At 50.9% G+C, this 26,683-nt stretch overlaps 1 protein-coding gene across 1 annotated transcript; it reads left to right on the top strand.

Annotated features, from left to right (window-relative positions):
- On the top strand, window positions 1–25,096 carry LOC311367484 (uncharacterized protein; the record flags this gene model as incomplete). Its single annotated transcript, XM_084486322.1, has 10 exons — window positions 1–703; window positions 7,243–7,383; window positions 10,505–10,980; window positions 11,542–11,700; window positions 17,306–17,443; window positions 18,064–18,206; window positions 21,312–21,482; window positions 21,961–22,069; window positions 22,817–24,548; window positions 25,059–25,096. Exons 1-10 carry the CDS (start codon window positions 49–51, stop codon window positions 25,094–25,096), a joined length of 3,762 nt encoding a protein of 1,253 aa, XP_084342448.1. The 5' UTR covers window positions 1–48.
- Between the last annotated feature and the right edge of the window lie 1,587 nt (window positions 25,097–26,683).

Raw genomic sequence — 26,683 nt, 5'->3', positions numbered from 1 at the left:
CAGCGGCGGCCGTTGGGGGAAGAGAGTAAACAGAGAGAGAAGCTCAAGATGGCCGCCTCGCTGGGCTCGGTTCACGTCGTTGGCGCCGCCGCCGCTGCGACCACACAAGTTGCCCCCGCGAAAAGCGCGCTCGTCAAGCCGAACCCCGCCAAAGGAGCCCCGGACAACCGCCCCAAGTCTTCCCGGGAAATCCTCCCGCCGCCGCCCAAGAAGGTCCGAGGCGACGAGAGGAGCGGGAAAGCGAAGAAAGTCCTCAGAGACGGAGCGGTGGGAGGCGGCGGCACCGCGGGAGAGAAGCCCCCGCCGGCCCCAGAGCAGAGCGACGCCCGGCCGGGGCTGTGGAGCGACGCCCGGCCGGGGCTGTGGAGCGACCCCCGACCGGGGCTGTGGAGCCAGCCCGCGGCCAGCAGCGACCCCTCAGCCCCGGGGTCCGCCGGAGGAGCACAGCCTTCTGGTGCCGCTGGTAAAGTCTTCAAGCAGAGGGACTTCCTGCTCCACAAAGCGACTCCGACTAAAACCAAGAAACCCAGTAAAGATAAACACCGAGAGAAGGAGACGGGGAAGGAATGCCCCGTAGAGCCGAGGAAAAGGAATAAACTACCGACCCCTGGAGCCGTGAAGAATCGGAACAATAACATCAGCGGGTACGGTCACGTCTCTCCGCTGAAGCGGGGGAACGGAGAGGTGTCCGTCACCCCTAAAGGTAACCCTAATTAATCTCATTATCTTGGAGCTGTGCGCTTTTACGCGCCAAACCAATTAACTTTGGGTGCGAAGGCGTTGGCAGAAAGTTGAGTTTTTAACTCTTATGTTCCTCAGTGAACCGCCTACAGCCCCGGCTCCAGGGACCCGGGGACAGTCACATGTGGACCGGGGGGGGGGGCGAGGGTCTGGGTTGTGTCTGGAGGACAGTCCCCTCTCAGGTCCGCTGGGTCTGAGAGGGGATCCGTTCAGCCTTTAGGTGAAACACCTCACGCCTGATCCCCATTTTATACTGCGTGAAGTTCTTATTATCGTCCAGTTCCGCGTTTACTGGTTCTGGCCCCCCCGGTACAGCCGACCACCCTGTCTTGAACCCGCGGGCTGCGTTCGTCACATCTTCACCAGCTGTTCTTCGTGCTCCCGTAACACGATTTGCGTCACGCGTTAATAACAACCCCGTGGTTATATGGATCTCCAGGTAACACGGAAATATAAGGTCGTTTTATTGTTTGTTGGGCGGTATGTTAATAGTAATAGCTAATTGATGAATCACCCTATAGCCAATATCAATGAGCCTTTAAATCGGTCGGAGGCCAAACGTTAAAAAGGAACGTTGTTGTCATAACAATATGACAGCCGCCCACCATTATAGGGCAAGTGTTGTTTGGGTACAGCAGCGCCACGCCCCCTCCTACCCCCTCAGCGCCACGCCCCCTCCTACCCTCAGTATGAGGAGGGAAACGGCAGCGCCACGCCCCCTCCTACCCTTCTGTATGAGGAGGGAAACGGCATTACTTAATTGTCTCATGACCTCCTTGTACCTAACAGTTACGATACATAGCCTATTTTTTATTGTATATAATATACAATACTATATTTAAACCTGTTCCATGACAAGTCCTGCTCATAAGCTTAATTTGTTCGTTATCCAATATTAATTAATTAATTCATTAATTAATATATATATTAATAAATGCCATGGTATAGGATGTATAGAACTATATAATATAATTATAATTAATGATCAAAAGCTTGCGATGCATTACTGTGTTATACTGGTGTTATGTTGACATACATCCCCCTCTTTATCACACTTCAGTAGTTGGTGGTTCATTTGGTCTGGCATTGTGTGTCTTTGCATTCACACTGTTAATCCCTGCTTAGTTTCTGAGCGTGCGTGTGTGTGTGTGTGTGTGTGTGAGTCAGAGTTGCTCTTTTCCACTTGGCTAGTTTTGAGAGGTCATGACATGGATTGGACGGACACTGAAAATATAAAATATTACACCATAAATCTTAATATCCATGTTTATTTTACTTTCCAAGCACAGAGAATCACGCAGACAAGAAGAATACCAACAAACATAACATAATTAGGAGGCAAACGATGTACATGACAGGTACTAAAACACAGGGAACACCAGGAATAATAATGAGGAGCAGGAATGTTCCAACATATTCAGATGTGAGATCCCCGCAGTGGGCAGGCCTCCCCAGGCCTGGTGGATTTACAGACGGGCTGTCTGGACGGCTGTTTACCTCACTGACCTCACTGTCAGTCCGCCCGGCCGGGCGGTGGGAGGAATGGAACCCGGGTCGCTACAGGTGTACCATGTGACCGGGTTGCTACAGGTGTACCATGTGACCAGGTCGCTACAGGTGTACTGTGTGACCGGGTCCTACCGGTGTACTACTGTGTGACCGGGTTGCTACAGGTGTACCATGTGACCGGGTCCTACCGGTGTACTACTGTGTGACCGGGTCGCTACAGGTGTACCATGTGACCGGGTCGCTACAGGTGTACCGAGTAGGGATGGGTCAGAATATTCGATTATTCGATTATTCGTTCCTGAGGGTCAAAGTCGATTTTTAACATTTGGACCGTTAACATTTTTTCCCATTCAAATAAACAAGAATTAACGGACGGAACTAATGTTGGTTCTGTAGCACTATTAGTTTTTTTATTATTATTAATCATGTACAGAAAAACAATATACACAATACACAAGCATAAATATTAATATATATGCATACAACACAAACACTGATCACTGTTAAAGTTAGTTTTTTTGCGTTTAAGATATTAAGTGATTTCTTGCCGATGATCCATGGCTGCCTTTGTGAATGTCGGCACACATCGAATAATCGATTGTTCGTTCACACCACCCACTGATTATTCAACCATGAAAAATTTGAGTTATTCACATTCCTAGTACCGAGGGACCGGGTTGCTACAGGTGTACCGTGTGACCGGGACCTACAGGTGTACTGAGGGACCAGGACCTACAGGTGTACTGAGGGACCAGGACCTACAGGTGTACTGAGGGACCAGGACCTACAGGTGTACTGAGGGACCAGGACCTACAGGTGTACTGAGGGACCGGGTTGCTACAGGTGTACCGTGTGCGTTGTTAGCGTAGCAGCGGGTTGAGGCATTGATTTAAAGACTGTCTGCAGGTCGTCCCTGGGATTGAACCCTTTGATTTCAGGGAGGGTAAAGGTCAACGGTTACGCTGTACACTCGGGACCTCTGGGACCAGTGGAGGGGTAACTATGGTGATGATGTGGAGGCTCTCTTGTCCTTTGGTAGAAGCCCTCCATTATGGTGGATTTGATGTCTGGAATAAGCAGACCATGAAACCACTTAATGTAATATAATTAGTGCATTGTTACGTCGTTATTATTGTATCAATAAATTATGACTGTGTTCTGGCCCCCAGCCGGCCAGCTGCGATGTTTTCATTTTTGACTTTGTGTCAATCTCATTTTTAGTCAGATGTGTATAACATCATTATGATCGTTAGGTGTTGATAAGATCGTCTAAACGTGATAAACCCTCATGGCACTACGTTAGTGTAGTGATTAAATATTGACATGGAGTCTGAAGCATGTGATGCTCATGGGCAGTGGGACTCGTGGGAACTGAACTCAAACAAAGGGCCGAGTTGTGTCTGAGTGGCGAGAGCCTATCCCGTTGGTTCGGATAACCTTTAACACAACCCCCCCCCCCTCCCTCTGACCTTAGCAGCTGAGAGGTTTGTGTAAAAGTGGCCGAGTTGTGTTCCATCACACAGGTATAAATGTCAAAGGCATCTGTATCGATCACACTGTTTCCGGTGTATTTCACAAAAGCCTGAGTTAGAGAGAGGTGATTGTTACAAAAAGAAAAAACACGATTACACAAAAGATGAAAAAACATGATTTTTTTCTTAAAATCCTTGAATTCAATGAGGCATTCAAAAAGCCTTTTATTTTTACACAAATGAGCAGCATGAATACAATTGATTACACTCTTGGGGCATTGTCTGAGTTCCAAAATAATATCATGTTTTAGCCTACTTAACTTGACTTAAGTATTCCAAACCTCACAAAACTGAATTATGGTTCACTGAGTTTTTTAAAGGTTACATTGTTTTTTTTATTGGATCGTACTCCCTGGTTTTTATAAACGTATTTCACCATTTAAGACAAATATGCTACTGCTATAATCGCTATAAGAAGGCTGGGCTTTGGGGGAAAACACAAAGTGAATATTATTTCAGTGATCAATTCAATAATCGGTAAAGCTCAGTACACTTGGCAGACAAATATTCCTCTTCACAAGTTTAAAAATTATGACTATTCTACTTAAAGTGTTACCTCAACGTAAATGGTCCTCATTTATATAGCGCTTTTATCCAAAGCGCTTTACAGTGTTGACTGACATTCACCCATTCATGCACACATTCACACACCGACGGAGTCAACCATGCAGGGTGACAGCCCGCTCGTCAGGAGCAATTAGGGTGAGGAGTCTTGCTCAGCGCACACCACGACGCTCAGCTAGGAGGAGCCGGGATCGAACCACCAACATCGCGGTTACCAGCCAACCTGCTCTACCTCCTGAGCTAATGCCGCCCCCTCGACATGGTCAATCTCAAACTATTTTCTATAAATATATTTCAAAAAACTAAGTAGGCCTACCTATAGTTTTGTGTATTTGTAGCCTGATATCTTTAACTATATAAATTCCATCAAGAGAGACCACCACCGAAGCAGTGTGGACTAAAATCTCACGCTTGAACTTGGTTAATTAGAGGTAGGGAGGTTCTGCTGGGGAGATGCTGTGGCACCTTCCTCTGGTTCCTTTCCCCTTTCAAAGTCCTTTGTCTCCTTTGATCAGCCAGCAGTGAGAACCGCCTGCTGGGTTCACCCTGCTGGGCTTCAGTCGACCACGAGGACCACAGCCACACAATACAATAACCGCACTTCTCCAATATACCCTTTAGAACTTCCCCACTCATTCTTGTTGCTTGGTGATAATGACTCAGATTAACCCCCTGAAATTCAGTCTTCTACGGTATATATATTTTTTTCTTTCAGGAGAGTTTCAATCATGTGATCTGTAAAGTTTCATAAAGGAAGTCCCCAGCCGGCCATCTTGGTGCATCCGGCCACAAGTTGTTGTTGTTCTGATTCTAATGTCGACCGAGCACCAAGATGGCAGCTTGGAATGTGAGTGAGCCCATGTGACCCCATCCTTTAGGCGGAGGACAGAGCTGGTGACATAGTGAACTGTCCGATGTGCCATCGGTTCTCCAGCCACTCTGAACCGTCCGACTTCCATCTCGTTGCATCAGCAACGTGTCCGAGAGTTAAAATAACCTCAGCTTGAGCTCTGACTCGCATCATTTCCGGTTGGCTCTGGTGGATTTCAAAGCGACTATTTGGTCATTTCGGTTATTTTTAATGTTGTTTTTTTTTCACAACAAAGATATTTTTCCTCCCAGTGTGCTGTGGGCCATGCTACAGTGAGTCTGACCCTTTGTTTCAGAGGCTGTATCAGGTCCTGTCTGTGTGCCCGGCCCGTCTGGGCCCTGAGACCTGCTCTACACTCACTTTCACTTTCCAATATGGCTTCTGATTAGAGCTAAGAAAACAGGCTGTGTTTAACTGTAGTCCTGAGTTTGCAAACCAAAAATACAGATTTTCTTGACTGAAAAGTATAGTATAATAATGATCAAAAAGTACTCTTTCATTCAGGGCCAGTAAGAAGTGGCCATTGTTATGAACCTCCTAATTCTCCTCTACTTTCCCTCTAAGCCTGCGCCTTTTCAAAGCATTTTCTCCTTTGGTTCTGAACCGTTAATCCCACCTCGCTGCCTCTGACTCTCCTCCAACGCCGCTGCGGTTCAGAAAGAGCCCAACATGGCTTCCACTCAACACGTCTCTCTCGCCGTGTTCAAAGACAAGAGAAAGTGCAAACAGATTCACCAAACAAAATAACGATGAATGATGCAACAATGTAGCATTCTCAGTGTGTGTACAAATGGGCATTGAAGGAGGTGAACCCTAGACTCAAATCAAAGCCTGCAGATGATCCATGTTATTGTTCCTCTGCTCAGCGGGAGAGGAGCCAGAGTTGTGATTGGCTGCGCGGTGGTTCTATGCGTGTCTGTGATTCTTCTCTGTGTTTGACACACGGCTGCACATTATGTTCCCTCCTCCCACCCTGCACTACTGGTCGTCACCTTGACCGATCTGTCCGTGAAAATAACACACAGAAGGCGGCTCATTAAAGTCGATCCGGGCGAAAACATCCCATTATGTAAATGTGATGCGTTTTAACGGCCGTGCTCTGGTCGTTCAGCGGTCAGATGTTCTGGTGACGGCCCAAACCACGAGCCGGGAAGAGACAAGGATCATTTCTCCAATTTCAGAGTGGTTACGTCCCGGCCGTTTCTGAGACGAGACGGAACTCCACAACCAGAGCGAAGTCTAGTCTACTGAAGTGTGTGTGTGTGTGTGTGTGTGTGTGTGTGTGTCCGTCCTTTCCTAGCACCTTTACCGAGACGTGCTTATGATTGAACAAACAACAAACCTAGTGTGTGCCCTTGCAATAAAGACGTATAGCCAAACCAAAACGTATTCCCATGGCTCTCACCGGCAGCTGATAAGGTTATTAAATCCAGCGCTGCTGGTGCTGTCCAGATAACAGGAGAGAGAGGAGCCATTGAAGAACAGATGAGACTCTTAGCGGAGCAATCCCAGACGGGTCAGAGCTCAGTCTCTCTTCCTACTGAAGGTTGTTGGTGTTTAGCATCTGAAGAGGAGGGGATAGGAAGGGATGTATTGGGGATTAATGATGAATTCACTGCTCCGGTGAAGTGTGTGTGTGTGTGTGTGTTTCGGATGTCGTAGCGGCAGACCTCGTTCAGCGGGGGGGAGTGGGGACCATCTTGAAGGGTTGGGAGAAATGTTGCTATGTGCACGCACGCAAGCATGCACGTACACACACGCACGCACACACACAGCTGTTTGCAGCCCCCAGTGTCCCCAGGATGATGTACAACGTGCTTTGTGTGTGTGAGAACATTCATTCAGACGCCACTGAGTGATCTGACATTTGTGGGGGGGGAAATTGTATCGGTGATCTTTGGTTGGTAGAGGAGGTGTAAAGGTTCGAGCTAATGCAGGGGCTGAGTGTGTTTTGTGTGTGTGTGTGTGTGTGTGTGTGCGTCACATCAGGTTGGTTAACTGTTGTTTCTTCCTACTTCTTCCCAGAGCACTCTGCCAAGGAGAAGGTGAAGGAGAGAAGCACGGAGGAGCGGGAGAAGGTCAAGGAGGGCGAGAAGGAGAAGAAAAAACACGAAGTCATGAATGAGATCAAGAGGGAGAACGGAGAGGTCAAGCAGCCGCTCAAAGGTCGGTGTCGTTCCATAATCAATAATCAATCAAATATCAATGGAGAAGACGAGATGGATCTCTAGATATTGACCTAACATTGAATACTATAACTGAACACCACATTTTTGAACAATGTACTTTGTGTAACAAACAGCTACATCTTTAAACAGAACAGAATACTGCTTTAATTATTAATATTACAATTATATATTCAGGTCAAAATATTGTTTTTCTGCAACTTAGTCGGTCCCTTGTGTAGACTGGGCTATTAATGTACACCAGGTTATGCACCTTTTGTGCGTATGAAATATGGAGAAGGCAATGTAATAATTTCACAGCCATTTGCATATATTTGTCATCATTTGCTACCACAGCTCTGCACTCCACTGAACACAAATATTAATCAGTTGAAAAAGCAGAGCGTTCGGAGTTACTGTCCTTCAGTCAATAACCTTTACTAGGATTAATCCTTCTGTCGGCATGCTATTGAATTTCACAGCTGAGGAAAGTTGAGCTTATCCTCACAAGGTACTTTATTGTCGGTAAACAATTGAAACTTTTGTTCATAGATGGTTAAAGGTGCTGTAGCTAACATATCAGTGCTTTAATTCCAGTGTAATTTTTAAGAAAGGCCATAGCCGTCTTGAGTACGTGAAATGCGCTGTGATAAATCGGTTTGGAATTGACAGTTTCTGCCTCTGTATGAGACAATCTAGATGTAAGACCGCTCCCGGCACATTTACGACCAATCAGGGCATCTCTGTTGACCCTGATTGGTTCAAGCAACACTCCTCATTGGTGGAGAGACGCGTGCAGGAACAGGGAGAGGGGAAGTGTTTTTAATTGTTGAGTTTGAAAAAGTTGCTACATTTCGCTCTTTTCTGCTCTCTCTTTACAACACTCAAATCAAACCCACGGCACCTTCAGTACCGACGGTCAGCCAATCAGATGAGCCCAGGACCTCGTTATCCCTCTTTATATTCAACGGTTAATGCCGGGCCGGCTGCAGTAGAGCAATCCTCCTGTTAGTTTTCCACCGCTGGCAGCCAGGTGGTGAATCCTCTGGGAGTCTGCGGTACACGTTTAAAGAGTGGCACCGAACCCCTGAAGGAATTAAGATCTCTGACATGAGGTGGATTCTTATGTTCTGCTAGAGCGGGCACAGTGGGTGGCTCCATAACTAGTTTGTGTGTGTGTGTGTGTGTGTGTGTGTGTGTGTGTGTGTGTGTGTGTGTGTGTGTGTGTGTGTGTGTGTGTGTGTGTGTGTGTGTGTGTGTGTGTGTGTGTGTGTGTGTGTGTGTGTGACGCGCCCTGTTCTAGAATCGTGTGTATTGCTATTCGACTCTTGCCGACAAAATAGCATATTGCTACTGGCTGGAAGACGCTGCTCAGTCTAGTGTTTCCAATGTGTGTTGCCTGGAAAGACAAGGCGTTGTGTGAGTGAGTGAGTGAGTAAGTGAGTGAATTACTGCGAGTGACAGTGCTGCTGGCACCCATTCAGGCGTGGAGATGGTTTGCTTCTGTAGGTTCTGTTTTAACTGCGTGTTTACGGAAAGGGACAGAAAAATATTGTCCCGTTTACAGTGAGTGACAGGAAATAGGCTGTACTGGCAGTGATGCAGAGAGCTGTGTTTATAGAAGCAGGCTCGCCTCTGCAAAAAAGAACAGGGTGCATGCAATATTTATTTAGACAAAGTAAGACGGACCGTAAGAGGGACCGTAAGATACACCCAACGGGTAAACCGGTTTAAAGAAAACAAAACAAGTGTGACATTTAATGCGGTGCACTGTGTGGTTCGAAACTGAAAAGGGGCTTTATTCATTCAGCAAGCAACGGTCATGCTTAGAGTCCGGGAGGGAAGGCGGGAGATAAAGAGTGAGCAGAAAATAAAAGAACTGCTATTGGAAATCATTACACAGCACACAGCCCTTCAGAATAAGAAACCTATCTGCTGCTAGTGTGTGTGTGTGTGTGTGTGTGTGTGTGTGTGTGTGTGTGTGTGTGTGTGTGTGTGTGTGTGTGTGTGTGTGTGTGTGTGTGTGTGTGTGTGTGTGTGTGTGTGTGTGTGTGTGTTATTATTGTGTGTGTGTGCTTGTGTTTTAGAACGTGTAAGAATTAATCTCACCCCATCTCAGCGTGTGTGAATTCCTAGAGGACACTGGTGTTTATACTTTGCGAAAACCTTGCAAGGACTTTGTGAAGAGCCGCCCTTCAAGTGCCCGGCCCCGTCTGCTCTGAGCAGGGAGAGGATGGGGGCTCCGGGGTCTGTTCACACACTCCAGACTGAAGGAGCCCCCCCCCTTCAGCAAAGCACAGAGATAAGACGCTTTGAACGGCGGGTTTGTCCACGGCGGGGACCTGTGTGAGCTGTACCAGCAACCCAGCCCTCTGATTGGTTCCCTTCCAACCTGTGAGCTGCTGTGTACCAGCGACCAAGCCCTCCCATTGGTTCCCTTCACTGTACCAGCGACCAAGCCATCTCGGTCGATCCCTAGTTTGCTGGTTTGTGTTCCCCCTGCCGCTGAGGCGGACAGACAGACACACAGATAGGAACGGTTTAACCAGAGTCGAAACGCTGGAAGGAGCCGAACATAATTCCAAAGCAGCGAGAGAGCAGCGAGAGATTACAAGAGTGTCTCGTTAATAAAAGAGGCTGTGTGTGTGTGTGTGTGTGTGTGTGTGTGTGTGTGTGTGTGTGTGTGTGTGTGTGTGTGTGTGTGTGTGTGTGTGTGTGTGTGTGTGTGTGTGTGTGTGTGTGTGTGTGTGTGATGGGACAGCTGTCATTGGTGGAATTATGCCGAGGCAGCACTCTTCACATCTGACGCCTCACGCACACACGCACGCTCTCTCACACAGACGCTTTGATGCTCGATATCAGCCTTGATTTTTAGTCTTGGTCTCTACTGCAATAGGAGATCTCTGCTGGAAGCTATTATTCCCTTTTTTAACTGCCCATCTGTGAATGGAAACAATTTCAAAGCGCACTCTGTTTTAATATTTGGTAACAAAATTAATTTAATTTAATTAATGTTACAAACATTTCATAGCCCTTTTCACACAGTAAACAATACCTTTTACACAAGTGTAGCTACTGTAATATTTATCCCCTCCTCCTCCTCTTTATTCTTCGTCCTTCAGGGGAGAAGGCGAAGACGAGGGACTCGGAGGAGCTGCTGATGAAGAAGGTGAAGAAGAAAAAGAAGAAGAAACACCGAGACGGCGAGAAGCACAAGCGGGTGAAGATGTACCACCGCTCCAGCCAGACGGCCGGCCCGCCCGTCCTCCCTGCAGCTCCCTCCTTCTCCTCCTCCTCTTCCTCCTCCGCCTTCAAGCCGCCGCTCCCCGTGTCGGGCGTCGCCCAGCTCCCCTCTCCCCCCAGCTCCTCCCTCCCCAACGCCGCCCACGCCACGCCGAGCCCCCCCCCGGGGCAAGGCCCTCACCCTGGGATGGGCGGGCTGGAGTTTGCCCCCTACTTCCACGTGGAGAAGCAGCCCAACGGGGGGGCGCTGGTGGCCCACGCCCACGCCGCACAGCTGGGGGCGCTGTCTCCCGGCCAGAGGCAGAGGTTCGCCCAGGAGTTTGTGACGCTGGCGTTCAGTGAGGACTCCTCCCAGGTAGCGCCTGGTCCTGTTGATAACATCCCAGTGATGGGATTATGTCTGTTGTGGTTTCACTGTTCTCTGAGCCCAACACACGTTCGGCAAATGATGTGTTTGTGATGATTGATAAAGAACTAACATTATGAACAACATCTTTATGTAGATGGCAAAACAAGAACATTGTCTTTATCAGTTTATGACCACAACATAAATTATTCTAATTCATTTTTTCTAACCTTTTTTAATAACACATTTAAAAACACATTTGAATAAATATGATTTATGCAGATGTTGAAGCAAGCACACCCCTTTTAGACCATATGACCACAACATCATTATTTATAATACATCTTTCTTTTTTTGCAGTAGATGTTTATGGAGATGTTAAAGTGAACCACTTTTAAGCGTTCCCCTCTCAGCGGCTTCTGCTCCTGTCACATTTTAAAGGTTCTGTGCCAGAGGAACACGTTTATGAATGCATAGCTTCACCGCGGTGTATTCAGGCCGACCTGCCTCTGCATAATGTTTCTTCTGGAGTAACGCTGTGTGTGTGTGTGTGTGTGTGTGTGGTCCTAGGGGGCCCACTACGTGATGGGCATCGTCCACGGAGCCGCCAGCTACCTGCCAGACTTCCTGGACTACTTCTCCTCTAAGTTCCCCTCCGCTCCCGTCAAGATGGAAATACTGGGCAAGAAGGACATCGAGACCACCACCATGGCCAACTTTTACTCCCAGGTCGGAACACACGTGCACACATGCGCACATACACACACACACATCTTGATGGGGTTGATGAAGTCATTAGGGGTCATCTTTGGAAATAATTCGACCAATGCTGGGGCTGTGACTGATGACTGAGAGGAGACTTGAGATTCTGTGGACAATATTTATTTATTCATTTATTTCTCTGTTCTTTTGAAGCATTGGACCTTGACCTGAAAAGCACCATTTAGGGTGTTTCTTTTGGAAAACGAGAGAGAAATATTTCACTTGTAGGGAAATGAATAAAGGAGCTCAGTTGTGTGATTTTTGGATAAGCAAAATAATCTATGTGGACAAAAGCCATCGCCCGAATCCAAACTCGGCACAGAACTGCTGTCCCAGTGTGAACAGAGCTCTGCGTTCTGCTGTTGAAGAAGTGGCCATCTTGCTTCCATCTTTGTTCTAAACGCTCGCTGGATGCTGGGAACCGAATGTGGAGTCGGGCTCAGTGAATAAGCCCGGTCGGTTTGGTGTTCCTTAAGGTCGGGCGACGCCACGGCCAGTTCACTAGAACCACACGGGTTCCTGATCCCTCTGAACGTACAACGCAGCTGCTCTACGCGCTTGGTCCGGTGGAATTCACCTATTCAGTCATTTGCTGTTGTGGTGGTGGTGGTGCATTTCATGAGGCGGTTGTGAACATGTTTTAGTTGTTGTGAACATGATGCGATAAGAAGCAGCTTGCCCAGAGTCTTTTGTGAACAAGCTTGCACATACGCACGCATGCACACGCGCACACGCGTACACACGCACACTGCAGCCACACACAGACTGAGGGAGCTATTATTCTCACATTTATGCCACGCACACACACACACACACACACACACACACACACACACACACACACACACACACACACACACAGAGAGTGAGGGACGCGGTGGAGCTGTCTGTGCAGTGTTCCAGCTCCTGTCCCCGGGACTGTAAAGGTTAGCAGGCTGAGCCTCGAGGCATCCAGCGTTTTATTGTAGCTCGTCCCAGTCTCCCATGGGCAATGAATGCGCGCGTGTGCACAACCGTTTTTGATACACACACACACACACACACACACACAGGCGATGTGAAATGCCCTGTTTAAGAGTGTCTCCCTCTATTTTGAAGACTGTCGTGACTCAGAGCAGAGAGTTTTAATACTGGCAGTCTGACGTCAGCTCACCAGCATTCAGGGGCAGAGCGGTTCATTGAGCTGAGCACCACACTGCTACCCTGTCCTCATCCATTGGTTCGCACACAACGCTGTAGATCAGCGTTGTACGGCGCTATCCGATTGGTCAGATCGTTAACAGACACAATCCATATTGAGGGCTGGATGAGGCCACGCCTACGGCCAGATCAAATTAATGTTCAATCCTTAGTAACTTTGTAATTGAATAAATCATTCAACGAGGACCTCGCCGCTGGAATGAACCAGCCACTGGAGTCCTTATCGAATGAATAAAAAGTGGATTGGCTGTGAATTGCGAGATTAAATCCCAGTTCTCCCCGTTGACTCGGACTGGTCCGCAGGTCACTCTGACCCCCTGGAGGCCGTGAGAGGAACCACACTACGCCCGGGTTCACATACAGGCGGCCATGGTCGCCGTTAGGCTGCGACCAGCAGATGTTCCCGTTTGTGCTGCGGTCCGTCGCAGAGCCTCCCTCCTCCCCCACAGAGGAGCTGATGTCTCGTAGAACGCTGTCCCTCTCATGTCCACAACACCTCCCTTCTGTCCTCGATGGGAAGATGTACGCACGCACGCACGCACGCACACGCACGCATAGCCACATATGCACAAATACGCAGTGACACACACACACACACACACTCTCACCCAGATGGTTTCTTTCCCGTGTGCTGTGAGTGGACCTTTCATCTCTCCTCCCTGTCGCTCTCTGTTCTCACATGTGGCCGCAGGGTTCTCTAGGTTTGTGTCTGTAGAGCGGTTCTGTGTGGTTCTTGATGTCTGTAGAGCCGTTTTGGAGATTGAGCTCCAGTCACAGCTGAGCGACTTGTCATGCCACTTTCATATTGTTTGTCTGCGTGTGTGTGTGCGTTTGTGTGTGTGTGTGTGTGTGTGCGTGTGTGCGTGTGCGTGAGTGCCCCTGCACGGTGTCATTGGAGACGCCCGCTGATTAGAAAAGAGTCAATACTTCCTGCTGCCCGGGCTGGCCGCTAATTTTAGCCTTTAGCGCCGTGGCAACACGGCAGAGGTCGGACCGCGGCTACGAGCCAAGAGTGAGGATTATTAACTGAAGAGTGACGCGCTGATTGAACGTTTGTGTGATGAAGGTGTGCATATCGGCAGCTTATGTGTGTCTCTGTGCGCAGGTGTGGTTATGTAACAACATTTGTGGGTGGGGGGGTTAGTGTGTGTGTGGAGGACTGTGGGTGTGTGTGTATATGTATATAAATATATATATGTATATAAATATATATATATACACACATACGTGTGTGTGTGTGTAGATGGACGTGGGTGTGTGTGTGTGTGTGTGTGTGTGTAGATGGACGTGGGTGTGTGTGTGTGTGTGTGTGTGTGTGTGTGTGTGTGTGTGTGTGTGTAGATGGACGTGGGTGTGTGTGTGTGTGCGTGTGTGTGTGTGTGTGTGTGTGTGTGTAGATGCCTGTGTGTGCACAGCCATGACAAAGGCGCCAGTCAGCATTGGTGCGACTACAGAGGCTTTGTTGTGACGCAGACGCAGAAAGAGACTAATAGACTTAGTCCACCGGAGTCTCCCAACGATGACTCACACACACACACACACACACACACACTCAGTGGCAGACGCACACACAGTGGCAGACACACGGTCAGGCGGTGGAAGGAAGAGGAGATACAATGGCCGAAGTGGTGGTGGTGGTGGATTTGATAAAGGAGGAAGCTCATGTAACAGAGTTATCAACTGAACGAGGCAAAAGGCACCAAGCACGCCGGAGACTGAGGGAGAAATAGAATGAATAGAGGAGTGATAGAATTAGGAGGTTTTAAAACTGCTGCATAAAGGGACAGATACAGAGTGGGGCCATTTATCAACTCTCACTCCGCCTTTCACTTCCAGTGTTTGCATTCGGGCTCCAGGCACCAGGACTGTTAGCTCTTAGCTATATTTGTCCTTTCTCTTTGATTGCCGACGATGTTGTTCGACAGCCAGGCCCAATGCCAGGCCTAATGCCAGGCCCAATGCCAGGCCTAATGCCAGGCCCAATGCCAGGCCTAATGCCAGGCCTAATGCCAGGCCTAATGCCAGGCCTAATGCCTGGCCCTTCATTGAAACGTGGATGCTTCTGTATTGAACATTAGTGACAGCAGAACTGTGGTCAACTACAAGATAATAATAATAATGCCTCCACTACCACAGACACACCGTGCTATCACGGCTGTACAGCGACCAGAGAATGCCAAGAGTATTTATACTATTCTCTCTTTTCAGCCATTTCTCTTTGTGAAACGCTTAATAGTGGAAGGCAGAGTGAACCTGGTTTGAACCTGGTTTGACCGTGAGTCACAGGCTCACGTCTCACAGGAAACTGAAGAGGTGGGGGGGGCACTTAACTTTGATCGTTATTTCCTTCCTTTTGCCCTTTTGTTTGTACTGTGTGTGTGTGTTTGTGTGTGCGTGTGTGTGTGGACCTTATGTAACCTGTTTTGACTTATGTAGCTCATTGATGATTCCGGTGTCGTGCAAACCCCTTTGAGATAACGCAATACCTTCACCCGCCCTGGCTCTCTCCCTCTCTCTCTTACCTTTACTGGTAGGAGGCCAACGTGTCTATCAGCGATCGCCCTCTGGTCGTTCCCCTACCGCTCACCCCTTCAACCTCACCCTCTCATCCAGAACAGCTTTCTTTCCTCTTTCATTTAACATTCTTTTTATTCTATCTCTGGTTTCTCCCTGACACCCAGCGTTTCTCCTCTGAACCCCTCCAGCGCTCTCCCCCTCGCGTTCCTATCCCTTCTCTCTCTTCCTCTCTCTTTTTGTGATTCAGTGTGATCATAGAATCACTTGGACTATGACACACGCGCGGACACACGCTTGCACCCGCACCCACCTAGAGCAATGTCTGGAGCGCAGCTCTGTTATTCCCTAATTATCTAATTCATATTTAATGTATTTAATTATAGGCGCTAAAAATACACACCTAATTTGGTTTTCAGATTTGGCAGCCTCCTTTTGTGTTTCTGTTCCATCGTAATAATAATATTAATCCTCACACAATAAAGGCTTTGTGCTTCACGTCTCAGTGAAGGAGGCTGCGTTGGCCTGTGGTCGAGGTACTTCCTCCGTCACCCCTGGTTGGTGTCCAAGTAAGGACTTGACTCCTAAATGAATGCAGTTTTTTTTTATTAAAGGTGCTGTAGGTATGATTTAAGAACAATGATTTGAGTGTAATCTGTTCCACAGCCTGTTCCAACATCTGTCAGCTCTTTCTGAGTTAAGTGCTCTGTCAGAAGGCCTTTTCTGGCTGACTGCAGTTCTGCCTTTGCTAGTAGGATAAACACAGGTGTGGCTATGAAGACACACCTAGTTGAGTTGATGCACGATGCTGGTGCTGCAGACATAAATAAAACAACAATACATTTTACACATAATCTCTGACCAATCAGGCTGCCCTTGTCCCTGATGGTTCCCATTCGCTCACACAGCGTACTCAAACTGCAGCTCCCCCACAGGTGCGTTAATACAACACTTGTCAACGTCGACAAAGAGTAGATGTGTGTGGTTGTGCATTTTCTAAATCGTTTCTGCTCTCTCTCTCTCTCTTCTGTTCTCTCTCGCTATCAAATTTAACCTACAGCAGGTTGAAGTAAAACCAAAATGAATAATACATCAGCGAACGACGCTATTGGCATACCGCAATGAGCTGACTGAAAGCAGTGTACTAAACGGCTGGAGAACCAGTTCTATGATCCTCACGCACCAAACACAGTATTTGAAGAGTACGGCGTGAGGAATATTTACCTGGCAGCGACATCTGGGGCTGTGTGCGTTCCACTAGTGCAGAGTCCAACTTGTGACCAAAGCCACATCATTAGATTGTTTTTTCCCCGCGGGTTAGAGTTGGGATTGGAGGTTGTGGATTGGAGTCCCCTACCCCACTTGGAGTTGCCCGATGCATGTGGAATATTACATAAAGATATGTGATGATACTTTTTAACTGAAAAGGTCTCTTGAAGTTAGCACTAGCTCAGGAGGTAGAGCGGGTTGACTCGTATCCGGAAGGTTGGTAGTTCGATCCCCCGATCCTCCTAGCTGAGTGTTGAGGCGCCCGGGCAAGACCCCTTATCCTTACTGCTCCTGACCAGCTGAGCCGGTAGGAGTCGCTTCGGATAAAAACATCTGCTAAAAGGCCCTAAAATGTAACTGTAAATGTAACTGTAAATTTATTCCTACTAACCGCTAAGTGGTATAGACAGACGGATCTCAATGGGGATACACTGACGTGTAACAAAGGTTAGATTCCTCACAGCCATTTTATCACAAAAAAACAAATGAACAATGTCGACCAATCCCACGTGTGATTGGTCACGTCCCGTTCGGAGCCTTCCTCAGGGGGTTTCCATGGTAACCCGTGTCCAATGGCATCTCTCGGCAGGTGAAGCGGTCGTACAGCCACGGGACGTACCGGGCGGGGGCCATGAGGCAGATCAGCCTGGTGGGGGCCGTGGACGAGGAGGTGGGAGACTTCTTCCCGGAGTTCCTCGGCATGCTGGAGGAGTCGCCCTTCCTGAAGGTGAGTCGCGCAGATCAGGGAAGCCCGGACAAACCGCAGATAAGGAGGATCCCGGTAACCGATGTCTGGCGGTGAACAGATGTTATTAGATACCGCGCCGTGACCATAAGTCTATTTTTCCTCACGTTATTGAGCTGCGAATACTGACTAGATTACATCTTGCGCAAATAAAAATGGAAGAGGCGATAAATGTGAGCCACCTTGGTGAATTATATTATATTATATATAAGTGTGAAGTCCCGAGGAACTTGAAGGGAAAGGCGCAGATAAACCGGCTTCATTCAGGAGCAGGTAGGGGCTAGGAATATGACACCATTAAACATACGGGAGATACAGCAGTGTGCGGGCACCTCATTCTTTTAAGGGGTTAGGGAGCTCCCTCATCAGGTATACGGTGTACATTGTGGTTCCAGCCCCCATCAGTCAAACACTGTCATCACCACAGACCAGACCTCTAACTGCACCCCAGTAAATAAACAAATGAATGAATTAATGATGGGCTCCACTCTCGCTCTCCCTTTTCCCTTTCTGTTACTCCTGAAAATGTCATCATCCAACCCTCCTCCTCCACCACCCCTACCTGAACCTACCCTGGTCCTCCCCCCCCCCCACCCCCCCAGAGGACCCTGCCCTGGGGGACCCTCTCCGCTCTGCGGCGGATGGAGCCCACCGAAAGCGACGACGGGCCCATCATGTGGGTCCGTCCCGGGGAGCAGATGATCCCCGTGGCTGACATCCCCAAGTCCCCCTTCAAGAGGAGGCGGTGGGTACACACACACACACACACACACACACACACACACACACACACACACACACACACACACACACACACACACACACACACACACACACACACGCACACACACAACCATCTTGTCCTGGAATCAATCGAAAGAGGGATAAAACCCTGTGTGTGTGTGTGTGTGTGTGTCTATGTGTGTGTGTGTGTGTGTGTGTGTGTGTGTGTGTGTGTGTGTGTGTGTGTGTGTGTGTGTGTGTGTGTGTGTGTGTGTGTGTGTGTGTGTGTGTGTGTGTGTGTGTGTGTGTGTCACCACTTGAATGAGATCATGGTTTTGTTAATGGATCCAACATACGAACGACATGGTGACGCTACTTTAATGTGTAACGTCACACACACACACACACACACACACTTGGACACACTCTTTTTCAGACAATTCGTGCCACTTACCTTTCTTATATTTTTTAATTGGTGATTTCCCGGCCGTGTTTCCTACTTGATTGACGACATGTCACATTTCACATCCAGAGGCCGACCTCGACCCTCCCCCTCTCCTCCCCCAGCCTGACGGACGCGTGCATCACCCAATCCCGTCGCTGCTGAACCAGGCCTCTGTAAATATGCCATAAATATGCGAGCGGTGTACGTTCTCCCAGATTGCTCCGGGAAGTGTGTGTCTGGCACTCGGCCGCGTCCCCCCCGCGGGGGGGAGAGAGGAGGGGGGGGGTGCACCTCAAGGACACCTGAACCACCGCCTGTACACATGCAGGGGCTGTTGAGACGTGTGTGTGCGTGCGCGTGTGTGTGTGTGTGTGTGCGATTGCACCGGTTGTCAGCAACACTTGTGAAGCAGCTGCCGCTGAAGGAGTCCCTGATAGGTGGATCCTCTCGCGGCCCCTCTTCCCTCCCGGAGGGTCTCCTCACCTCTCCGTCTCATCTCTGTGTTAGCCGCCGCTTTATCTCAGAGCCGACAGGAGCCCGGTCGGACGGCATCTATCGGGGTCGTTAAGAGGAGCAGTAGAGTAGACGTTGTCTCTGGCTCGCCACGTGGTGACGACCTGATGGGCTCGCAACAGCGACATCTAAACACAGTGGGAGGGAGGTGTGTGTGTGTGTGTGTGTGTGTGTGTGTGTGTGTGTGTGTGTGTGTGTGTGTGTGTGTGTGTGTGTGTGTGTGTGTGTGTGTGTGTGTGTGTGTGTGTGTGTGTGTGTGCCCTGCGGTGAGGTCGTTTATCAAGCCTCGACATCAACCACTGTCTCCTTTCTAAGTAAAACGGAAAGTCTGGCATCCAGATTATAGAGAGAGAGAGAGAGAGAGGCAGGCAGAGGGAGAGAGGAAGGCAGAGGGAGAGAGGAAGTGAGGCAGGCAGAGGAAGTGAGGCAGGCAGAGAGAGCGGTAGAGAGAGAGAGGAACAGAAGCAGGCAGAGAGAGAGAGAGAGATAGGAAGATAGAGTTGCTACAGCCAGATGTACACACTGTGTGATGTATTCAGAGGGGACCCCTATTAACCGTTACACCGCCACATAGCCTGCTCCCACATAGCCTGCTCCCAAACAGCTATCTGTTAGCCATGACAGCAGCCTTTTGATTGTCCTCGCGTCCATTATCCAGCTGAACGTTATCTCACTGAAATAGAAGGGGTCTCTGTACGTATGTTTGTATTTCTGTCTGCATCGATTTTTTCCGGAACGTGAGGTTCCGGAAAAAAAGAGAGCTGGTTCTGCAGAGAGCTGGTTCTGCAGAGAGCTGGTTCTGCAGAGAGCTGGTTTTGGTCGATTTCTGCTCTGAACAGGGAGGAAACAAGATGTCTACTACGTGCTGCCCCCCCCCCCGCCCTCCTATCTGCGCCCTGTCCTTTTCCCGCCTTTTCCAGTGGCCATGTTGTGTTCGTCGTTCTGCTCCCAGACAGTGGCGCCCTGCGTTCCGTTGTGTAGCCGCGTGTTAGCAGCCTGTCAGGCTGACGTTCACCTTCACCACACCGGTTATTTATTCATCCATTGTGCTCACTCGTCTTTCCTTACCTACCTCTCTCTCTCTCACTCTCTCGCTCTCTCTCCCTCTCTCTCCCTCTCTCTCTTTTCCTACCTCTCTCTCTCCCTCTCTCTCTCTCTCTCTCTCTCTGTCTACCTCTCTCTCTATATATTTATATGCTCATGTCCCTTCCTCCACTCCCCTTTCTCCCCCCTCCCCTCACCCATAACCTCATGTCTTTCACTTCCTCTGTGTATTTTTTCTGCTTCCTTACCTTCTCTCTCTCTCTCTCTCTCTCTCTCTCTCTCTCTCTCTCTCTCTCTCTCTCTCTTTCTCTCTCTCTCTCTCTCTCTCTCTCTCTCTCTCCCCCCTTGATCTCTGAATTAATGCATGTGAGCCTCATAACCGCTCGTCTCACAGCTATTCTGAGCTCCTGTTACTACACAATTTAAGCCCCAGTTGGGAATGCTCATCGTGTGTGTGTGTGTGTGTGTGTGCGTGTGTGTGCTCTGACTGCAGCTGCAGTAAGCCACTAATTCAACACAGAGCTGACTGCAGTAGTTTCTGTTGTTTGGCAGCGCTGCTCATATCCATGCCCTCTGGTGTGTGTGTGTGTGTGTGTGTGTGTGTGTGTGTGTGTGTGTGTGTGTGTGTGTGTGTGTGTGAGAGAGAGAGAAACACTCTTGAGTAAATTGCCACCGTTGTGTAACTGAAACTATTCTGTAATTGTAGAGTTCAGGTTGTTTTTGGTCTTGATCTCGTATATCGGATGACGTTTTTATTGCTGGGGTTTGGATGATGAAGCGTCGTGTGATGGCGAAATGGTAGCTCAGCTTCTAGGACATCTCCACCTTACTGTACATAAAACTAAAGTGGTGAGCTTGTACTCACACACACACATGTGAAGTTGGCAATAGGCAATGGTGGAAGAACAGCAAGAGCTTAAAAAATTGTCTCAACCGGCGTTTGATTTGTATCACATTTGTTTTTAAGACAAATTTGGTAATAATACAAATCGTAATAATAATTGGTATTGTCATGAATTATTCATAGAGCACTATTCCAGTGTTTTTTGTATTACACTGTTACAAAAAAGCACATGGGACTGATTGTTCCCCCCCCTCCTCCTCCTCCTCCTCCTCCTCCTCCAGCTCCACCAATGAGGTGAAGAACCTGCTGCAGTACCTCCCCAGGGCCAGCGAGCCCCGGGAGATGCTGTTTGAGGACCGGACCCGCGCCCACGCCGACCACATCGGCCAGGGCTTCGAGAGGCAGACCACCGCCGCCGTGGGGGTCCTGAAGGCCGTGGGCTTCGGAGAGGGGTGAGGGGCCGTGTGTCTGCTCTGTGACCGCCGTGTCTGCTCTGTGACCTCCGTGTCTGCCCTGTGACCGCCGTGTCTGCTCTGTGACCTCCTCCTCCTCCTCGCCCTCCTCTGTCCTCCCTCCCTTCAGGGTCTCCTCCCTCTGGGGGGTCGGGGGAGGTGGTCCCTGTAGAGAGGGGTCAGAGGTCAGAGTGCTTAGGGGTCAGAGGGGTCAGAGGTCAGAGGGGGTTGTAGGATGCGGACCGGAGGGTGTTGTTTGATGCAAGCTGTTTCAGGCTGTGATTCAGAGCTATTTCGATAAAAGGGAGTAGACTTGTTGACTAGTAAGAGGCTCGGGGGGGAAGTAGTTTGTTTTATGTACGGTTGTTTATCTGGATTGTTTTACAAGACCCGTCCTCACCCTTTTCTCCTCTCTCTCTCTCTCTCTCTCTCTCTCTCTCTCTCTCTCTCTCTCTCTCTCTCTCTCTCTCTCTCTCAGCTCGGAGCCTCCCCGCGTAACCAAAGACGTCATTTGTTTTCATGCCGGTGATTTCCCTGACGTAGTTCAGAGGCTACAGCTGGATCTCTACGAGCCGCCACTGTCTCAGGTGACACACACACACACACACACACACACACACACACACATACACTATACACTATACACACTACTATAACGACTGTTATCCTGGCTATTTGAAAGGTGCCAGCAGGATATTGCTGTCATGTGTTTTAACATGATGCCATCCCACACCACTGCCGCTCCCTGTGGCACACTGCCACCCTGTGGCTGGCTGTGGTACTGCAGAGTCAGACACAACATAATGCTTAGTTCATCCTCCATTTCTTTACCTGTAGAAGAGACTATTCACAGTCTCTCACTCTGGCTTCATACAATCAATACAATGTTCTCATAAATCCTTTTCCTTAAGTCTGCAGAATCAATCGTTTCCATTAATCTGCCGAGATATTCTTGTTGCTGAATTCCCCCTCTGGGATTAATGGAGGGTTATTTCATCTCCCTGGAGAGCCTGCTGTCGGCTCTAGGGACCACCAGTTACTCAGAAGTAGTTAGTCTGGTAATCACACCGTCCACAGCCCCCCACGCGGAGTGTTGGTACCAGACGGTATTAGACGTCGCGGTGGATGAAACGCCACCGAATGGGGCATCTGAATGACGGATTGAAGCCATTTCGATTTTTGTTTTGTAGGCATAGAAAATGTTTCAATTTCCCGGAGAATTGGAATCACTGAAACCTCTCTCTCTCTCTCTCACTCTCTCTCCCCCCCCCTCCCCCCCCTTGCTCTCCCCTCTCCCTCCCTCCCCCCTCTCCCTCCTCTCTCCCCCTCCCCAGTGCGTGCAGTGGGTGGACGATGCCAAGCTGAACCAGCTGCGGCGGGAGGGCGTCCGCTACGCCCGGATCCGCCTCTGCCACGACGACGTCTACTTCATCCCCCGCAACGTGGTGCACCAGTTCAAGACCGTGTCGGCCGTCAGCAGCCTGGCCTGGCATGTCCGCCTCCAGCAGTATCACCGCGGCAACGGGGACCAGGAGGAGGAGGAGGAGGAGGAGGAGGTGGAGGAGGAGATGGAAGTCACCGTGGAGCCAGAGGAGAAGAAGGAGGAGGAGGTGGAGGTCATCGCCAGAGAGACGCAAGGGAGAGGTTCCCGAGTGAAGGAGGAGGAGGAGGAGGAGGAGGAGACGGGGAGAGGTGAGGAGGAGAGGATTGTCGGAGAGGAAGGAGGCGTCCAGGAGGAGGAGAGGAGCAGGACGTTGGCGCAGGTGAAAGCGGAGGTGGAGGAGGTGTGTGCTCCTCCTCCGCAGACGTCCCGACGGGGGCGACGGGACCAGCAGAGGGCGGGAGACGGAGGAGGAGGAGAGTTTTCTCCTCCTCCTCCACCGATGGAGACGGAGCGCTCCGCCTCCTCTCCTGGCAAGGACATGTCCGCCCGGGTCCCTCCTCATCGTCCTCCTCCTCCTCCTCCTGCTCCCTCGCTCTCGAGACCTCCTCATCAGGACGTCAAACCAAAAGTGCCCCACCAGCCGCATCGACACCATCACCACCGCCACCTCCTCCTCCTCCAGCAGCAGCAGGAGCAGCATCCCTCGTCCTCTTCCACCGCGACGCCCCAGCCCCCGCCCGCGCTCCCTTCCTCCTCCTCCTCCTCCTCCTCCTCGTCTCCCTCTCCTGCGAAGCCTCGCTCCTCCTCCAAAGTGTCGGCGCCTCCCCCCGCGGCCCCCCGCCAACCCCCCCCCTCGGCTCACGCTCTGACCCCGCCTTCTACCTCCTCCTCTTCTCCTTCCTCCTCTCTCCCCGCCTCCCCCGCGCAGCCCCGGGACCACGCCCACTCCTCCTCCTCCTCGTCCTCCTCCTGCCCGCGGCCCCAGACCTCCTTCCTCCCCTCACCCCCCGCCGAGACCTCTCCCTCTTCCTCAACGCAGCCCCCTCCTCCTCTTCCTCCTCCCGCCCATCACTCCGAGCCGACCAACGGGGAGGCCGCGCTCTGCCGGGTGACGGGCGCCCCGCCGTCGGAGTCACGGACGCACGCCGCGCCGGTCCCGCCCTCGCACTCTGCGGGCGACGCCCAGAGCTCACGGGTCGAGGGCGGCGTGCGGGCGGCCTGGGGTGCCGACGCCCGGGCGCGGCCGCGGACCCTGAGCGCCGAGGACCCCCCCGCCGCGCACACCGACACGCACCGGAGGCACGCGCAGCACGCACACACCGGGACGCACGCTGCGCACGCGCCGTACGCGCCGCAGCCCTACCCGCCGCCGCCCCGCCCCTCCCTGGTGGCTCCGCCCCTGTTCTCCCCCCACCAGAGGCACCCCCCCTCCTCCTCCTCCTCCTCCTCATCCTCCTCCTCGTACCCCCACTCCTCCTCCCCTTCCTCCTCCTCCTCCTCTTCGTACCCCCTCTGCTCCTCCTCCTACCCCGCCCAGAGCCACGCCCCCAACGCCCCGCCCTTCTCCTTCCTGTCCCAGAAGGCGTACCGGGCGCCGGCGGGCCAGCTGCCCCCAGAGGCCTACCCCCCCCCCGCCGCCGCCGCCTACTACCCCGCCCAGCAGCCCGGCCCCCCGCAGCTGGGCCAGCACCACCCCCCCCACCACCAACACCACCCCCACCTCCATCTCCACCCCCACCACCCGCTGGCTCCGCCCACCAGCCCCCACAACCCCCCCCACCACCACCACCACCCGCTGGCTCCGCCCACCAGCCCCCACAACCCCCCCCACCACCACCACCACCACCCGCTGGCTTCACCCACCAGCCCCCACAACCCCCACTTCCAGTCCGGCCTCCACCTGGCCTCGTCGTACCCCTTAGCCCCGCCCCCGCACGGCGAGCCGTACTACGGCCCCCACTACCCCGCCCCCCCCTACCTCCCGCCCCCGGGCCCCGCCCCCTTCCCCTCCTCGTACGCCGGCTTCGGCGCCATGCCCCCGCCGCCGCCCCACTCTTCTCCCCGCGGGCGCCACTACCCCCACCCGTCTCCCCCACCCGACTCCTCCCCTCCTCCTCCTCCCCCTCCCCCCCTCCCCCCCCTCCCCCCTCCCCCCCTCTCGTACCCGCCCCCTCCCCCCCTGCCCCCCCCAGTGCAGCCCTCACTGCACGACCCAGAAGGCACTTCCTGAAGACATTTGATTATGATGATTACTGTTGATATGTTTTCCAAGTCGTTGTACATATCGTCAGACACCGTGTTTTAAACGGCGTCGGCGTGGCGACGCCAGAGGTTCCGTCGTAGAGTTTTAACGCACGATACGTTTAAGAAGGAGACGCAGAGAGACGTATCGTCAGCACTGTGTTCTACTGGGAGTGAACGTCACCACTGGTGCACCCAGCTCACCCTCCCCAGCTAGTGCTTAGAGCCGAGCTGGAACCCAGACGGCCGCTGGGGGACGGTAACCGGGCAGACGGGGGGGGTCGGTAACACCGCGTTCACGCTGTACGAGTCCGTTGACGTATTTCATTGACTTTGCATGGGGGGCGCTCTCGAAATGCATCGTGGGTCGCGTATACCCATATGTCAGACACGCCCATCCGCGTCATCCGTCGACGGACGTGTACAGTGTGAACGCGGCGAAACCGGGCAGACGGAGAGGGTTTGGCTGTCACTTCTCTGTTGTGTTCAGACTGTTGTTAAACGCACTCAGGTTAACTCCAGTATTTATTAAGACCTTGTGTTTTTTGTATTCTTTGGAGCCACGCAGACTGATTGGTTACAAGCCCCAGCACTAACCTTGCGATAAGGTCCTTACAGAAGGACAATTGGGTTATTGGTAGCAACAATATCACCCTTTTGCAGCTATAAATACATTTTTCATAGTGTTTGACATCCTTGACAGAATTTGTCCAGAATTTATATTTTCCAGTAAGCTAAATAAACGGGGGACTAATTTAAGAGACTTGAGGTCTGATCAGTTTGTCAGACTCCAAATGATAAAATGAAAAAAGGAGATTTAGTTTTCGGGGTTATCTTTTCATTGGAAGGTGGGGAGAGGATCCAGTCCTCTGGATCCGGGCGGTCCAGACCGGATCTGTCTATAGAAGTCCAACCCCACACAGATCTTCAGGTTCACGTCACAACTGCACGCTCTCCCGTCTCATTCGGTACGATCACGTGTTCCCCTGTGATCCAAGCGTGTCTTTCTCTTTAGGGGAGAAGTGATCTGTGAGTCACCGTAAAGCAGGGATCTGAAATGTTTCCCTCTCGGGACCCAAAAAAGACAATCCCAGTGTGTCCCAGGCACCGCACACTCTGGGAAAACTCTGAGCGCACTGGGATGGCTGATCCTCTCCCGCTCTGTCTTCTCCCGAGTTTTCCGAGGGTTTTGTGCTATGTTGGGTTCGCGACCCACCTCCAACTGGGTCGTGTCCCTTTTGGGTCCGGTCCGTCATTTAAGGTCTGTGCTGTACCTAGTGGGGTCAACACAGAGTTTTTAGCTCTCACTCTCAGCGAGTTCTTCCATCTCGAGGACGTCAGGTGCACTGTACTTCTCTGTGTATCAACAGTGTTTTAGTCACTGGACTCAAAACAGTTTGGTCTTTGATACGTTGTTGGTGAAAGGAATATATATCGCCCTACCTTATTTAATCCCTCCAAAGTGGCTGACAGTTTGACTGTCATGAATACTACTTCCCAATATTGTATTTTGAGCAATAATCAAGACAATGTAATATTTAAATTATTTCCATGACAATATTGACATGCTGACAAC

This window comes from Micromesistius poutassou (assembly GCF_964030765.1).
Source record: "Micromesistius poutassou genome assembly, chromosome: 22".
Lineage (NCBI taxonomy): Eukaryota > Metazoa > Chordata > Actinopteri > Gadiformes > Gadidae > Micromesistius > Micromesistius poutassou.
This window is presented reverse-complemented; position numbering and strand designations above follow the sequence as displayed.